The sequence below is a fragment of the Juglans microcarpa x Juglans regia genome, chromosome 8S (genome assembly GCF_004785595.1).
Source record: "Juglans microcarpa x Juglans regia isolate MS1-56 chromosome 8S, Jm3101_v1.0, whole genome shotgun sequence".
In the NCBI taxonomy this organism is placed as follows: domain Eukaryota; kingdom Viridiplantae; phylum Streptophyta; class Magnoliopsida; order Fagales; family Juglandaceae; genus Juglans; species Juglans microcarpa x Juglans regia.
The window spans coordinates 9,930,892-9,949,878 of NC_054609.1; the positions used below are offsets into that span (position 1 = coordinate 9,930,892).

At 35.9% G+C, this 18,987-nt stretch overlaps 1 protein-coding gene across 1 annotated transcript; it reads left to right on the forward strand.

Moving 5' to 3' along the window:
* The first annotated feature begins 1,134 nt into the window (after positions 1–1,134).
* LOC121244061 (citrate synthase, mitochondrial-like) lies at positions 1,135–16,877 on the forward strand. Its single transcript, XM_041142103.1, is given in 21 exon segments — positions 1,135–1,509; positions 1,732–1,792; positions 1,920–1,982; positions 2,469–2,510; positions 3,273–3,338; positions 3,458–3,523; positions 3,671–3,784; positions 4,663–4,726; positions 5,008–5,090; positions 6,252–6,301; positions 6,384–6,461; positions 6,720–6,848; positions 6,985–7,027; positions 12,391–12,477; positions 13,423–13,524; positions 14,741–14,848; positions 14,938–14,988; positions 15,518–15,554; positions 15,557–15,590; positions 15,691–15,742; positions 16,463–16,877. Coding segments are annotated over 20 exon segments (1,413 nt in total). The 5' UTR covers positions 1,135–1,509; positions 1,732–1,747; the 3' UTR covers positions 16,562–16,877.
* The last annotated feature ends 2,110 nt before the right edge of the window (positions 16,878–18,987 follow it).

Here is an 18,987-nt window from a genome sequence, read left to right on the forward strand (position 1 = left end):
TTAAATTTTTAATATAAATTTTATTTCCGAATTTAAAAAAATTGAATTATTTTTTATATTTTTTCTAGACGTTTGGAAAAATTATAATAATTAGATAATTATTATATGAAAAGTTGAAGATTTAAAATTAAAAAATATTTATTTTTGTGATATTTAGATATTAATGTAAGATAAGATGAGATAGAAACATCTTTTTATCCAAACCACGCCTTAATTTAAAAAGTAATTGTACAACGGATGTATATTTCTATTTAAACATAGGAAAAATTCTTGTTGCTAGCGCCCGGGGTGCATAATCTCCGGCCACTCCCATACCAAGTCACAAAAGGTGAAGAACTTGCAAATATTTGGGAAGTGTTGAAAATTTTTATGAATAGTAGTGAAAAAGTAATGAAAAAGTAATAATAAAATATTAAATAGTAGTAAAAAATAAATAAAAAGTAATAATAAAGTAAAAAATAATAATGAGAATACTTGGAATATTCTCACTTGCCAAACAAGCCAGGCGGATAATTTCATAAATACAGGTCGTAAGAATAAATGCTAAATATAAATTTTAAATAGACAAATCTTGTATAAATTCTTCATTAAAAAAGTAGATCAAATAATTTTTTTATAATCTAGTCTATTTTTTTTTTATAAAAAAATTATCTACTTAAAATTTGTACAAATTATTATTTTTTAACTAGCCATAGTTATTGATTCTTTCATATTCCTTCCTATTTTAAAATGAAAAAAAAATTGAGAAATATTTTAACTAAAAAATGATAATATAAAAATAATCAAATAATTTAATGTGATTTGATGTGATTTATCATATTATAAAATTATTTTTATTATAAAAAATCTAAAAATTACATAAAATTACTTTAATTTATAAAATTATTTTTTTGTATACCCGTTATGTGATACTCTCAGGTAAAATTGTAGGGAAAGAACCTAGAAGAACCGAAACACAAAACAAATAAGCTCCAAGCCGTCATTCACCGACTACAGCAGCATCCTCGATTAGCAGATAAATCCAAACACCTCAAAGTCAGAGACCCGGAAGCTCAGAGCCAACGAAGGGTAAGGAAAAGTATTTACTTTCCTCCGTTAGACTTGTACAAATTCAAAGTTTGACAATTCATACAGCTTTCTCCATTTCATTTGTTCTTTTCTGTCTGTTTTGTCGGCTCTCTCTCTCTCTCTTTCCAATTCAATTCTTGACGGTTGACACTTCTCAGAGCCGGCAGCCCCCGGTTCTGTTTCATCTCCTGGAAAAAACCCTATTTGACATTCAACATTTCAGTATTGTGGATATTAGACATATAGACCGACTCACACCCAAACAATCGATTTTTGGTTCGTATTTTTAATTTGCTAACCCGAGCAGCGGCCGGTACTAGATTGATTACTCATTCATTTCGCAAGTACGTGATTCTCCCGAGGAAAAAAAAAAAAAAAGTACTTATTCTCCAATTATTACTCGTCGGTGGCTCTTTCTGTCTAAATCTGTTAGCGGTGGGAGTACGCTCCCTTTCTCCCTTTCACCAACTCCCCAATTTGTTGTTCTTCTCAATTATTCAACCATTTTTCTTTATGGGTTCTCTCTCTCTTGGCATATCATCTGTCTCTGATATCTCACCACCGCCATTAATTGTATCTTTTTTATTTTTTATTTTTCATTTTTTCGGCGATAGTATTTTTAATGATTTATCATGCGAATATTCTGAATCTTTTTGGGTGCAGATTAGGGTAGAGAGCAATGTTCAGAAGCGTGAATTTACTCTCTAAGCTGCGCTCTCGAATTGTAAGTTCTTTATTTTTTTTCTTTGCCGTGACGAGAGATGGAGATATGGGATCGAGTTTCTTGGATAGTGAAGACACTTATTTGAATTTGATTGGAATGGAAGTTAAAAATGACTTAAACCATGCAGGGCGAGCAGCCTAGTCTCAAGAATTCCGTTAGATGGCTTCAGATACAGAGCTCCTCTGATCTTGTAATCTCTCCATCTCTCTTAAGTTTTCCTGCTAAGAAGGATTGCAGCTCGTATTTTGAGTCCTTGGTGCTATTTCTTGGTATTTCGCACTATATAGATTAATGCTAAATCAAGTGTTGGTGCCTTTAGTTGATGTATTTGGCAACCTGGTGGGTATATTCATTTGGCTGTCTTGTCAACGTTTGCATACAGTAGTACAGCAATTGATTTCTAATCTGGCGTCACTGCCGAGCTCATTTTGATAGGATTCTGCTTATTTTTGTTGTCCTTTTATCATCGTTTATTTTATTTGTTTTTCTGCTGCTTCACCAAAGCTGCTCTAACTATACATGTTATTTACATCCCAAGGTATGAATGTGGTGAAGTTTTTGGAGTATGTCTTGTGCGTTATTATTGATTGAAAGTTGCTGGTACTTTGAAGCAATAGCTTATTCTGAACCTTTGTCTTCCATAAGCTTGCTCATACTAATCATTTTTACCTCACAGGACCTTCATTCTCAGTTAAAGGAGTTGATTCCTGAGCAACAGGTTTGTGTTACCATTCTTGACTTCTGATTACAACTCATGTTCCAGTGCCTCTCCTCTTGTGCAATAAGCATCTGAGTTATTTATTTATTTTATACTTCTGCATTTTCTACTTGAGTATAAATCAGTCTAACCGATCCAGTTGTGATGGAACTTGTGTACCTTGGGAATTAGTATGGGAAGAGGAGTTGCTGGTAAGATAACAATTCGTATGGGAAGGAGGTGTTTACATATAGGTGTGGAAAACATAGAACAACAGCTTGTGACTCTAGCAGAAGCATTGGCTTATGGCACTTGTTGGCCATCAAATGAATTGGAAAAGAATCATAACTGGCTCTTCTTTCCACCATGCTGTTGTGATTCTTCAGCTGTGTTTCAAACCAACCAACTCCCAAATTTCAACTTGTAATTTGAGTCATCATGCATTTGGATCATCTAGGATGTGCAGTGAGGCAAAGGCGATGGTATTGACTGCGGAATCATTGTTCTTGGTTTTGAATTTCTTTTCATTGCATTGTAAATGGGATGTGCATTGGATTGAAGTGCTAGTTAAGACTCCTTACCCTTTCCATAGCCAAGGGTTCAACCTGCATCAGTGCTTTGTCATTACATTTCTAGACTAGTTGTATAGCTACCTTTTTTTTTTTTTTTAAAAAAAACTAGTTATATATGCTACAAATGATTAGACTCTTGATTATAGGTAGCAAGGTATGTGAGAAGAAGTCTTGATTAGATGCTCATTTTCTTAATTTATCCTGGTTGCAGGAGCGCCTGAAGAAATTTAAGGCAGAACATGGAAAGGTTCAACTTGGGAATATCACTGTTGATATGGTACATATGCTTTGTAACATTGGTGTTTAGTCTATTGCTACAATCTAATAATGTCAATGGCAAGAGTGAACTACAACATTTTTTGTAACTTCTCACTTAATTATATGTCTATCCCCAAGGTTCTTGGTGGAATGAGAGGAATGACAGGGTTGCTGTGGGAAACCTCATTACTTGACCCAGACGAGGTATAATGTTCAATAATTATTCTTGATCGTTTGCACGATGAATTTCATGGAGTGGGGATTCTCTTTTGCTTCATGTTAATGATTAATTTTAGGATATGACTCACATTCTATTGCTTATAGATCTGAAGGTGGCTTGTAATCTTGCAGGGAATTCGCTTTAGAAATCTAACAATCCCAGAATGTCAGAAGTTATTACCAGCTGCAAAGCCCGGAGGAGAACCCTTGCCTGAGGGTCTTCTCTGGCTTCTTTTGACTGGGAAGGTGTGTACCTTGTGTGTGAAACAATACACCCCACCGTTTTAGGATATATTGAGAATTCACTCCAAATAAGAAAGCAGAAGAAATTACATATCACTTGAAATGTCACTAAAGATATGTGAAACCGTATTCGATTTTGTTTTTAGATGTGTGATCTCAACTTAAATGCCTTCTTACTTATAAGTTCCAGTTTTAGATGCAGTGCTACTTATAAGAAAGGTTTAGATGCAGTGATAATTGCCTATTATTCAACACCATCTTTTGCTTTTATTTTTTGTTTAGATGAGTGATTTTGAAATGGTATTATCATGAACTCCTAATTTGGAAATTATTTCTGTTGATCCTCTTTGTTTCAATTAATGAGATAGTCATTTAAAAAACTGTGGAATTTCGAATCTGGGGATTTTTAAGTATCCAAGTTCAATTCCTTGGGGAAAGGAGTTCTACAAATATTATCAACTTTGCTATTCTCGTACTACTATCACTACTCTTTCACACTGCTCTTATCACCCTCCCCTCCACCTCCCCCTCAACTGCCAGCACTTGCCATCATCATGACCGGGTCACCATACCAGAACCATTTCCAAGTTACTACCACTACTGTTATCATTGTAATTATCATACCACTATTTCTGAAGTTTAAGTATACTGCTTATAAAAAGACTCATAAAAACAAAGAGATGTACATGGATGGAATTGAAATTTCCATGATTTTCTTTATAGGTGCAATTTCCATGAATTGAAATTCCATCACTTGAAAATTAGTATTTTTTTTTTTTGTTTTTTGTTTTAAATCTTCATCCAAATACAACCTTAGTTTTGAAGGTTCTGGTGTATTTGAAATCATCTTTCTTTTTTTTTTTTTTTAAAAAAAATCTCAGGTACCAAGCAAAGAGCAAGTAGATGCTTTATCCAAGGAATTGCAAAATCGTGCAAGCATCCCAGGTTCTGCTGCATATTTTTCTATATTAGACTACTTATAAATTAATTATATTCATGTAGAATGGGGCAAATGCTCATACCCGAATACCGGCTTATATTTTATACTTTATTTCAGTTTTTTGAAAAGGTCAACCCCAAACAGTTGGGATAGGATTTTGTTTAGTTGAGTTCGTCTGTATTATTCTTTATAATCACCATCAAAATACCAAAGCGCCCCTTCTCCTTTGCCTGGAGTCATGAGGTGCATTGCAAATAAATTCACTGTCCATTATCTCTGGTTGCAGATTATGCATTCAAGGCCATTGATGCTCTACCTATTACAGCTCATCCAATGACTCAGTTTGCAACGGGTGTTATGGCCCTCCAGGTTGATTAACGGACTTCCAAACATAATTTATTGTTAAATGATCTTTTCTTGGTTATTCTGTAAGTCAGTCTCTTCTTCATCAATTTAAATTTGCATCAGTATAGTCAACCATTTGATTTCGCTGGTTGTCGCAACATCTTGAGTTTGCCCGAGCTCCATACAATAAAATCTTTGGGCTCCTTTTTTAAAATCATTTCCATCAATATTGATTTTGGATGCCCTTCTTTACTGATCACGGTCAAAGAGTGGTTTATAAGTGACCATAATTACTCTTGGGTTTGGGGGTTATCAACTGAAATTTATTTGAAAAGGTCTTTGTTGCCTGCTGCTTCTTCTGATGTGCTTTTGTTTTCCTGATCTTAGTGATGCATGATACAGAGACCAATTTTCTGACCTCAACAATTCTTGTTAGAGCTTTTACTTGATCTTTCTGCATATTTGGCCTTCTTATTAATAGATGCATATATTTTTATTCGTCTATAGCTTCTTTGGGAGTAGATGTTATGTAACGCCCCAATGAAATAACCAAACCACATGGCATATACTCCAAAAAGACTAATAAATGATACAATTGGAGCCCCATTAGAATCTTATAAAGAGTAAGAACTTCTCATTCTCAAGTAATGTGGGATCCTATACACCACCTACCCTTATCCTTATCGTATGGGATATCACAATTTACCCCCTTTAAATTCCCGACGTCCTCGTCCGGCCTGCCAGTTGTAGGTGACATGGCTCAAGTCCCACATTTCTCGTTGAACTTGGCTCTGATATTATTTGTAACGCTCCAATGGAAGGCCCAAACCACATGACCTATACTCCAAAAGGACTAGTCAATAATACAATTGGAGCCCCATTAGAATCTTATAAAGAGCAAGAGCTTCTCATTCCCAAGCAATGTGGGATCCCATATACCCCCTACCCTTATTCTTATCATATGAGATATCATATGTTATATTGTTCTCCTTGGGATCCCTCTTCTTTTTATAACGGCCTCATCGCTAATGAAAATAATTTTGTGCTCATATGAAGCAATGAGAAACTCAATAGTTCAACTACAAAATGACCGAGTTCTTCCTAAAACTTTGGTTGGTTTTGTTGATTTTCTGAAAGTTAGTAAGAAACTTTCAATTATTTAATGATCTGATTTTTTTTCTTCAGGTTCAGAGTGAATTCCAGAAGGCATATGAAAAGGGAATTCATAAATCAAAGTAAGGTTTTTTTGACTATGTATTTTGTTTTCCCTAATTTGAACTATTTAGTTACATTGGGGTATATATACTTTGTTCTTAGGTACTGGGAGCCTACATATGAAGACTCTCTTAATTTGATTGCTCGAGTGCCAATAGTGGCTGCCTATGTGTACCGCAGGTCAGTGGATATCATTTAGTGTTGATATTGCATTGGAGTTGTTCTGCAATGATGTAAACTTGAGCAGAGTTATAGAAGCCTTTTTAAATCTTAAATGCAAGGATAGGTGTACTTGTTTCTTACAAAAAATATTTGTCTCTTTGCAATTAAAGCAAACTTAGTCTGTTTGTCAAACATTATTTCTGACTCTTACGTGCTTTTTTTTCTTGAATTGTCTAAAATCATGTTGGGATCTGTTTCTTTTGTACGTGTGTGAAGGATATACAAAGATGGGAAAATCATACCGCTGGATGAATCACTGGATTATGGTGGAAATTTCTCGCACATGTTGGGATTTGATAGTCCTACAATGCAAGAGCTTATGAGGCTTTATGTCACTATTCATAGGTTTGTTATAATGTTTTCTTCTAAAAGATTATGTAAATTATGACATTGGTTCATTTTTATTCACCTTCACCGAAACATATTGGTAGATAGGGAAACTCATGAGATTTAAGCATGTTATTCAATATGTTTTTTGCAGTGATCATGAAGGTGGGAATGTTAGTGCTCACACTGGACACCTAGTAAGTTACCCTTAAACGTTTAATACGCGCAGAATTTTCCGACTTGTACAGGAGTTAATGAAATAAGAATCAGATTTTTTATAAGTACTAATCATTTCACTAAGAAGCACTAAAAGGTATATTACACTTACAACGATATGTGTACAGGAAAATTATCTAGCTATAATTTGAAAAAGATGCAAGATATTCATGAAGAGTATGTCCATTAAGATCTATGGTTGCTGTCTAGTGGAGAGTGTTGAAGGTCTTGATCTTCTCTATTGTCCTTTCCCGATCCTCGAGATTTTCTCATTTCTTTCCCTCCAAATGCACCATATGAGACAGTAGGGGGCCGTCTTCCACATCACTGAGATTTTTTGACTTCCACCTAATCCTCCCCATAAGTTAAAAAGATCCACTGTACATCTAGGCATAAACCTTCTGGAATACTAGCTTCCTGGAAATGTACTAAAAGATAATATGCGGACTCACTGCTTCTCGTGCATATATGACACTACTCCTTAGCCTGATATATCTTTTTCTCCTATTTTCCATGTTAAGAATCTTCCTGAGAGACGCTGTCCATGTACAAAATACAGCTCTAGTAGGTACTTTTATCTTTATCATGAGGAATAAAGACATTGTAAAAGGACGAAGTGTTGAACATCTCTTTCTTGGATGGGGCCCAAAGTAGCTTGTCTTCATTTTGAAACCAGTGGAATACATCAAATTAAAGATTTTCATAGATGCCTCAATCTCTAAATCATGAGGCGCCTTGAAAAAAGTTAACATTTCTTTGGGGGTCGATGGAGTCCATTGGTTGATTCCTTAAGATCCACCCAAGGCATTATTATCATGAGCCACATTATACACCATTGGGCAAGCTTCATTGAGAGCTTTGTTACCACAACAATTATCATGCCAGAATCTAATCCTAGTATCATATTTCACTTCAAATCTAGTGTGCCTAGTAAACTTTCCCCACTCTTTTCTTATATGCTTACGTAATCCCACCCCATAAGAGCCTTGGACCTCATGGGAACTTCACCCTCCTACGAATCTATCATTACTCTCCGCAAGGCGTTTCTCTTGTTCAAATATAACCAAAGCCACTTCCGCAATAGTGTACAATTAAAGAAGATCAAGTTCCAAATTGTTAGCCCACATTTGGGGACTTGAGGAGCATACTTTGACCACCATCTTACCAGGTGGAACTTATATTCTTCTCATATCCCAACCCAAAGAATGTCCCTCTATATCTTTTCTATACGGCTAACCACATTGGTTTGCAGTGGAAATAAAGACATGAAGTATGTTGGTGAGTTGGAGATAATACTCTTGATCAAGGTGATGCTTCCACAATTGGATTGATATATCCTTTCCAGCTTGCCAACCTTCGTTCTATCTTCTCAAAATTGCCTTACCCTGGAAGCCCCAAAAGGAAGACCCAAGTATTTCATCGGTGAAGTTGATTCCTTAATCCCTAAATTGTCTGCTAAAGCTTCCAGATTAGGGGCATCATTACCCACTGCAACCAGCTAAAATTTATCCAAACTTTTAGCTTTGAGACTCCTTCAAAGCATTGGCATAAGGCATGAACACAATGAAGGTGATTTGGGTTTACCCACAAAACAATAGGGTATCACCAACATACAATTAGTGTGATACGTTACTGTTACCATTATTTTGCCACACGCAAAAAAACATGACAGGAACCATCCATCAATGCTCCTAGCATTCTACCGAACACTTTCATAACTATGACATAAAGCAATGGTGACAGTGGCTTTCCTCGGCACAAACTGTGAGCAACTAAAGAACCTGGAAGGAATCCATTCATCAAGATAAAAAAGTGCACATACATTGCTCGACCCATGAACACCATTTTCCCTCGAAACCACATCTCTTCGACTTATAGAAGGTACTCCCAATTGATATGATCATAAGCCTTTATGATTTCTACCTTATACAATGCTCTTAGCTCTCTAGATGTGAGTATATTATATATATTTTCATTGGCTATAAAAATGGAGTCTATGATTTGTCTTCCTCTAACAAAAGTATTTTGAGGCTTCGAAATCATATTTTCTATCATTGTTTGTACCCTATTTGCAAGTACTGGGGAAATAATCTCGTATTTCTCACTACCTCACTCACCAATGTTTTTTTTTTTGATCGGTCCCTCACCAAGTTAATAGGTCTATAATCTTTGACATCACAAGCACCGGTACGTTTTTTTATAAGTGATGATTGTGGCATTGAGACTTTTTCGAACATTCCATGGGCATGGAATTCATGAAATACGTGCATTGTATCCTTATCCTCCTTGATCATCTCTCGACATACTCAGATGAAGCCGTAGAAAAACCATCCAAACTCGGTGCCCTGTCACTATTAACAGCGTTCACCACTTCAAGAACCTGTCTCCTCAAATGGCCTTTCTAGTTTGATAGATGGACGATTCCTCCCCAATGAAACCAAAATATAAGCCATTTAGCTTAGGCCCCTGGTCAGCATGCTCAAAAAACAATCTTTCATAAAGTTGTGCAATATGGCTTCTTATCTCATTTTGATCCATACATGTTGAGCCATCAACCATTAGAATCTCAATAATGGAAAAACTAAAGCACTAGCTTTGCGTAGCTCACCCACAAATCTCTCCCATTCCATTCCTTTAAGGCCTTCTGGTATAACTACAAAGCCTTGTTGACCTCCTCCTCCATTGTGGCACCCTCGTTCCTTGGTAAAATGTTTGGGAGGATCCAAAGTACCAGGGGTGTCTATTGGTCGCAACACCCAAGATATTACTTGAGACTAAGCGCGTATTCTCGAGACGAACACACGCCAGTTGAAAGGTATTGCAATGGAATAAGTAAAGGGATTAGTTGGAGACTAATACTAATTGTACCAGAGATTTATACTAGTAAGAAAATTTAACCTTCATTAACAATATCCATAAGTTGTCATTGTTTCTTCCCAAATATTATTATACACTGTCATCAGTTCCTCATTTACATCAAAATACAATGAACCGTACATGATTTGCCGCCTAACTAAAATTAACATTTTAACAAATACAAATAGCTACTAGTCGGAGACAGGCCTCCGTGTCTACACCTTGGGCGGAGCTGGTCCTTCCACAGGAAATTCTTCCTGGGCTAAATTTGCATCAAAATCTATGGCTCTGGTGAACGAAACCATAGGTGGGATCACCACAGTGAGTCTAAGAAATTCCAGTAGGTTAAACACCTATGACATTACTATTAATAAGAGGCAATGGAAATGAATATGTATGCACTGTTTCATGTAAATAAATCTATGAACACATATATATATGCATGACGAGGAATTACCCTTCGAGCAGAAACGCATGTACTCATAGTCATGGCAAGGAATCACCTTCAGAGCAAATCTCAAGTACATAAGTATGGCGAGGAATCACCATCTGAGCATCTCATATATGCATAGTCATCACTAAGGTGAGGAATTACGCTCAAACCACATGAAATCCACAATATCTCATCATATAAGTACCGACGGGAAATCGCTTCACCCGCTCGACACAGGGAATCACTCTACCCAGCTAACGTGTGAGCTCATAAGCCAAATCCAATCCAATTGACTCGGGGAATCACTCAACCCGGTCAACACACACAAGGACACTATGCATGATCAACCTGGGGACTCTCTACCCATATTATCAAGTGAGGCCAATCCGAAGATGTTCCACCTTGATCATCATGGGGAATCACTCTACCTGTATGAAACTCTTGGCAACATGCTGTAGGAATTGGGCGGTGACTCCTCAACCCGTCCATATTGATTATCGACACATGGTAAGACTTAATACTCAAAAAATCACATCATCATCAATTCACATTATTCAAACTCATCAGCTCAAAATCACTGCGTAAAGGTAATTGATGAACATGATGAAGAAAATATGCTTTCATGTAAGGAGGTGAGTTACAAATTATGCAAAGCCCTAAACTTACAACATACTCAAACATTTACCATACATTCTTAGTATGGTCGTAGGAGCTAACCTACCTGAACAGGACTAGATTTACAGTAGCGCTGGTGTTGATCCATCCATCCCACGCTTTGAAGTCACCTGTTTTCTTGAAGACATTGACTGGATGAAAGGGTAAACGCTTAACGATCTCAAACAAAAGTGAGTTTTTGGCTTTTGTCCGATGCCTTTTATACTGTGGGACTGTTAACCTTATATCTGACGTATGTTTGACTCCAGATATTATTGAATGAGACACCTTTGATCTCGGCCATCTATTTTTTTTTGGCCTTGCAGGGTGGTAGAGACTGATGGGAACAAGGCGTGCACGTCCTCTATAGTTTGCCTTGTGTCAAATCCCACAGTCCTTCCCCTAATAAGGATCTCCCATGTGGCGCTGGACCATATCTTTGAGTTCAGATGGCTTGCTGGTCCGTAATCTTTTTTACATGAGCTCACTCCATAAGCCAGATGTGACATCTCTTATGGAGTATGCACCTTTGTGTATGACACCGTTGCCTTTTGAGCACCTCTAGGTTATATCGGCAAGCTCCCACATCTGCATTGTGCTTGTCCTTGCCCGTTGCTCGCCTTGGTATGATTAGCACAATATTTGCCCGCCTGGCACAGGTTGAAAATTCCTTTATTACCCGATGTTGGACCATGTTAGCCAGACTTTCTACATCGTGCCGCTCGCCCTTCTCCTGGACTAGTTGCACTTTGCTCGCCTGACTATCTCCTCTTCGCCCATCTTTCGTCCTTGGAAGGGGATCTCTTCCTTGGTTCAGCGCGGTCCTCACATCCATACTCTGCAATGACTAAATATCTCCCGTGTGCATTGGAAGATTGTTGGGCGAAATATGTTGTGTTTCCTCCCCGAGTGTGTCTGATGAACTTTGGCTGACTCTGCCTAAATCGTCGACACAATTGTGTCCTCCACCTACCCAACAATAGTACAACTTGAAGAGATATCGTTGCCCCTCTACTCTTCTCTATTATGCTCATTATTGTAGCTCCCGTTTCCATTTTTACCTCAAAAACCTTGGCTTCACCCAAAAGCAGCTCAGTATACCCATTTTTTTTTGTCTTTGAAGACAAGATTTAAAAAGATGTTGGAGTTATCCCATAACAATGAAGGAGAAAGAAAGCATATAGACGAGGAAACTATTCCTTACAAGGATCACCGTTACTATCCATTGGAGTGAGGGCGAGAGAGAAAGCAGTAAAATCAAAATTTGAATAATCAGTCCTAAAACTTGTGATCATTTATTAACTTATGTCATTTTTTGATGGTGGTTTTATTACTGTTATGACATTTCAATATAACAGTTCATTCTGCTGATGTTCAATTGATGTGTTATACTGAAATCAGGTTGCTAGTGCACTTTCAGATCCTTATCTTTCATTTGCAGCTGCATTGAATGGTTTGGCCGGACCACTCCATGGTTTGGCTAATCAGGTACGCTAATCTTCTGTTGTGACAGGATAGATGATCTGTTTTATAGAAGAAATCACCACATATTCCTTTTTTTCTTTCTTTTCTTTTAGTAACTAATATTGGTGTTGGAAATGCATGCTTGTATTATAAAGGTTGATACAGAAGTTTTTACATTACTTTTATGTGCTGTGGTTAATAACTTAATTGGTTTTCAGAAGTTTCTCTTGAATGCTGCCTGTGTACTTGGGCTCAATATTAATAAAATACCTTCTTACTTATTGAAAAAAAACTTAATCAGCTTTCAGACCTCAAAAGACGTGAATTGTGGATTTGGTGAATTTGTTTATGCAATACTTCAATGTATATGTTGTTGTCATAATTGCATTGTATGTACTTATATGGAATAAGAGTCAGCACCACAACATTTATATATCAATCCATAAGAGTCAGCACCACAACATTTATATATCAATATTAACTTTAGCTGGTAGCTGGATACCTATTTAATTATGTGAATTTAAAAATAAGATCTTTGAGGCCTCCTCTCCCCCCTCTCTCTCTGTAAAAAATTTATATGCACTCATAAAAAAAATATGTGAATTGAAGAACCAACAATACATATCCATGCTAGTTTTGTAAATGAGGCTGTATGCTGTTTATGGATGTCCGTAGCTGACCAGCTGCTTCATTTAACTTTTGCTGTAATCATAATCAGCACTGCCTTGTGCATAACTTTGCTCCTCCATATTCTAGGGCATTCTCTTTTTTCTGTTGTATTTTTTGAAAGACAAGCAGTTATCATAATTGCTTCAGTATTTTGGCTTTGCATGTCTAGAATGGTCATCCGAGCAACACTTCCTAAATTTCTAATCATGGGATACATCTTCTTTCTGATTGCAGATGATATTTGTTGCTCCTCCCTTTTTCTCTCTCCCTTCTCTGATTTCCATGATATCGTGATTGCAGGAAGTTCTGCTTTGGATCAAATCTGTAGTAGATGAGTGTGGAGAGAACATAACGACAGAGCAATTGAAAGAGTACGTCTGGAAAACTTTAAAAGGTGGAAAGGTAAATAATATCTTAAAGTCATCACACCCTAGTGTTGAGGTTTAATTTAACAGGGCAATTTGAACTGTATCCAAGTGGGTGACCATAAGAGCATATGATATGTGGTTTGAGATTAACCACTGGGCAGCCTTTAGATGGTTCTGGTTACTTTTACATTGTAATTCTAGTTTAGAATTCTTATGTTGAATGGAAAAGTCAGTCTCTGGCTCCCTCTCACTTAAATCTGAGCCATTGTTACTTTTCTTGCTGGTAGTTGTTTCAACTACTTGTAGTTTTGATGTGAACCTCTGCCAACGTCGAATGTCTATGTAAAAAATCGAAATGACTGCACAGAAGCCAGATATAGCCCTTCATTCAGCTTCTTAAACATTTTTTTTTTTTAATTTCCAATCTTCCTATTGATGACATATCAGTTTCTTTTTTGTATACTGCCATCTTCAATTGTGACTGATGGCTACTTTTGTTAGTATTGATATTTCTTTTTCTTTTTTAAAAGCAGCATTCATACTTATTTAAATTTAGTGAATGTTTTGAATCTGCATTGTAATTTTTAGGGAATCTCTTGTATACACATTGTATCAATGATGTCTTTCATTGTTATCAATATAATCTCTGCTTTGAATTTTTTGCTTTTTCTTCAACAAATTATTTCCTGGTTTGGATTAGTCTTTTTTGAGATTTGATCTATTCATCTTTCTCTATATGTGCTTCGCAGTTTTGATATCTGCCAACTGTCAATTTTCTAGTGAATAAAATACATCTAAAAAAATATAGCAAGGAAAATGAGATGCCTAATGAAACTGAATTTGCAACTTGCTTATTCAAATTTAGTGCTTAAGCTGGAGATTATGTAAGATTTGCCAAAATCCTTTTATTTACGAACTTGTAAATGAAGAAGAGTATAGCTATTAATAAAAGGGGGAACAAAAGAAACAAAAAGGAAAAAGAAAAAGAAAAATGGAGCTCTCCATGGTTGGGATATTATTTTATTTTGGTGATTTGCCTCTATGAATAACTTTTTTGGTTCTCTGCTTTTCTATGGCAACCTCAGGAAGTTGCAGTACTGATATTTACTTGCCACTTGTGATCTTTTTATTTTGCTTGGTTTTCTTCTTCTGACCAAGTCCAGTTAAATTCATCATTTTTGGAAGTCTTGGTCTGGAGAGCTGTTGATTTTGTGTCTTGAATTCATGTTAGTTCTTGTTTGGATTTACAGGTTGTTCCTGGATTTGGCCATGGAGTTTTGCGTAAAACTGATCCAAGATACACATGCCAGAGAGAGTTTGCATTGAAGCACTTACCCAATGATCCGCTGTTTCAGCTGGTTAGCCCTCAAGCCTTGATACAGGAACCTTAACAGTTTTATTTGGTACATGATTTCTTTGTGCACTAATCTAGTATTGACTATCACAGGTTTCCAAGCTTTATGAAGTTGTGCCTCCTATTCTTACCGAGCTTGGCAAGGTAATTTGCTGACAAAATACATAATTGATTGGTTCTTATGCTGAATGCACATTATTATTTGTCGTTCACCATACTGAAGTAGAAAAAATCTCGAGAGTCGGAGAGTCGTGGGCAAGTCTGTAGACATGTTAGAGAATTGTTCAGCATTGTCTGTTATTTCTATAACGTGGATGAATTTCAACATCAACTAATAAAATCAGGATTAGCAGTTTGGTTGTGAAAGTACACATACAAGGCTATATATGTTTGTGTGTGTAAATATTCTATAAGGGGTTGCTACCCTTTCCAAATGACATGGTCTACTTAGGGGAGGCCCCCCTGCGTGCCCATTATTTTTCTACATTTTTCATTGGAGCTGGCTCTTTCCTATCGTATCTTCCTGTTTACCCCTCCCCATTTGTGGACCTTTACACTGCATGCTGAATCAGAATTTCTTTCTTCAAGATCATCATTATACTGTGGTTTCTTCTAATCAAGCCACACGAGGATAAAAAATGCTGATTGTATTTCGTCTTTGCAATTATTGTAGGTTAAAAACCCATGGCCCAATGTTGATGCTCATAGTGGGTGCTGCTGAATTATTTTGGTTTATCTGAAGCAAGGTATGACATTCTGTTTCTCTCCGAAATATTTTGACGTGATTTTTTATTTAGCTATAAATACTCTTTTGAGAGAGATGATAATGTTTTTCAACATTGACAGATATTATACTGTCCTTTTTGGTGTATCAAGAAGCATTGGGATTTGCTCTCAGGTTTGATTTGCCCCTACTTGTGTTTTCAGTTATTCACTTATGTCCCTTAGTGCTGTAAATTCCCGTGAAGGCTCAAATTTATCATCTACATTCTTAAATGCGTAAGCAATAGTGAATTTTCCAACTTATTGTTCTACTTTTTCTACCATCCTTCTATCACAGATCAACAAAATCCCACCGGAAGCCCCCCATTTGCAACCAAATGGCACGATAGGGTGTCCCCCTCCGTCAGTCCCTCCACCTCTTTGACTAGAGCTACCTCTCTTGTGCTCGTAATTAATTGAACACGTCAACCTTTTTAGATTTCAATTCTCTCTAACCGTGTTCGAACCAAAGTTTGTTGATGCTGGAATGCCTCAATGGCAGTAAACAACACCATTTATTCAGCTTCAAAACCTTCACAAGGCTGACCCATGTGAATATAGACAACCTTTCACCTTCTGTACAATCCATTCCAAGTATTTTGGGGGAGGGAGATGTGAGGGTCTAGATGTTACAGGACTCTTCCATAACACAGCCGGATTCATCGTCGGCATTGTCTGTGCTCCCCGTGGCTTTCAATTCTCTTGTTTTATAGACTTTTAAAGATTTTTGTTCTCTCTCGTCTTGCTAGTTTGGTGTTTCCTTTTGTATACTCTCTATGTCCTTGGTTGTCCTTTTGCTCTTTAATAAACTTATGTCCTTTGGATATCATTTGAATTGTATCTTAATTTTGTTCAGCTGATATGGGACCGAGCTCTTGGATTGCCGCTTGAGAGGCCAAAAAGTGTTACAATGGACTGGCTTGAAAATTATTGCAAGAAAGCGGCATCACCTTGAAAATTGATGGTGTTTTGCGTCAAGTACTCTAATAATGTTCAAACAAGCTTTTGGGGTTTTGCAACAGATGAAGGGATTGTCCGAGAGTCGTCAGTTACCGTCGGCGGTCAGATTACGATGAGCACGATTAATCGTTTTGAAATTTCCGTTCCTTTTTACATGTCTTTTCTTTATTAGAAAGAGCAATCATTATTCTGCTCTATGAATCTCTAGTTTGGTTTATATATAAACCATCTTTGTGTGGAATAATAAGTGGAACTACAGAAAGCAAAGCGTACTTGGAGGCATCTGAATAATAATTGCTCTTAGACGTGAATAGAGACTGTATTACGTTATTATACGTTATTATTTTAAGCCTTGGAGCATCAGTACCGAACCTGCTAACGTTAAAGGAAAATATTTTAGTCACGAAGTGATTATATACAAGTAAACCTACAAACGGTGTGATTTGATGCGATACGTCATATTGTAAAGTTACTTTTATTATAAAGTAGATCTAACGGATTTCATGAAGTCACATTAGTTTATGAGTTTACTTTGTGTAATCTCTTTGTGTCTGTAGCAGTTCTCAAAATAACAAATTTAAAAAATTATGTAGTGTGTGGTGTGAGGATGATGAGTATAATTGTTCAAGTTAAATTATGGCTGAAGTTTGGCAAATGTTTTCTTCCGTCACGCTCTCTTGCACTTCTCATTCTCTCATCTTTATAGTCTGTTCAAAGTGCTATTTTCACACTAAAAAAGAGACTTCTGCTATTTCCAACTTTTTCAAGTCCTCTCTCTCTATCTTGTACAGATTGAAATCACTTTTCGTCTTTCTCTGTGCTTCAAGTAAATTCATTTTATTATTTTTCATTTTTTTACTTGCCTGCTTGATAGTTCAATTCCTTTCCATTCAATTGGATGATATGAAATTGATTTTGGTAACTGGAAAAATGGTTTATTCTTCTTCTATTTACATAAAAGTTTAGGTAGAGAAGGGGAATTATTTTTTGGAAAGTGTTTGTGGAGAGTGTGGGAAATGGACAGAAAAACAGAGATGTTAGTTCTCCTAAATTCTGTATTGAATACAAACACGCACTACCATCTGATCATCAGTTGCTTAGTTACTTCACAAAAAAGGCCCTATATATAATCTCGTTGAAGAGTTATGCAGAGAAAATTAAGTTATTTGGGTTAAATTGATAGCTATGAATTTAGAAAAGAGCTTATAATAGAACACACGAATCTTAGTAATAATTTTATTTTCTTTTCTTTGCTATCAAACAGAATACATAGAGATGGTAAAGCTTCACAATTTTGGTCAACTCATTGATCTGGATTTTTCTTGGTTAGATGTCCATTATAATTTTTGTATTTAAGGGTAAAAATAACTAGTTTATGTATATAGGTTTTGTTTGATGTCCACTTTCTTGTCAACTGTTTGTGTATATGACTAAAAGAGATTGAATATAGATTTTTATAATATTTTAAGCTTGCTTACTTCACATCTCCAATATGAATGGATTCAAGAACTTACCAAGATGCCTACTTCACAAACATTCTAATTACCATGAGACTTAAAAAGTAGAAATGAAGATTAAATATAAATATTTTAATGAAATGAAGATAGATTTAGAGAGTTTGTTATTTGATATCTATGAAAAGTGGCTAGCTAAAGTAGGAGAAGTGAATTCTCTAGTTAAAATGTAGCCAAAGTTTAGCAACTTCACTACCAATGCTCTGAAGCCTAGCTAGCAGCTTCTCTATTTCCACGGGATAGGGACTGCAACTCGTGTTTGCAGGTTGTATTCATGTCATGTTACTTAATGAGTATTACACTACATGGATCAACCATAACACGACCTATTTAATTAAATGAATTAGACCTTAAAATCATAACATAACTCATATAAATAACGGGTGACATCACGATTCACAAATTATGTTTAATAATTAACTTTTATTGGGTTAACTAAACATGATCAGCTCAACTCTTTTCATGTAAATGACTTGAGCTTACTCGTATATTTAATTTGACCTAATTAATATAATTTCATATATAACACATAGATAAACTATATAAATCATTGACAAACACAATTGGATTCATGAATGATTAATATTTAAATCAATAATTTATAAGAAAATTAATATATAACGCAAATAACTATATAAATCATTGACAATTAAAATTGTCAAATACTAAGATTGATGTTACATCCCAACAATAAAAACATATAAAACTAAACATCTATAGAATTTAAAAATATAATTTATTCGAATTAGACAGGTAGATTGCAGGTTTCGTAAGTTGACCTATAATTGACTAGTTTATTAATCATTTTATCAAGTCAACCCATTTTGACCGAAATCTGTTAATATAAAATCAAAATCCGCTTATTTTTGCCATCTTCGTGTTAGATTTGTGGGTCGCTACCCCTACC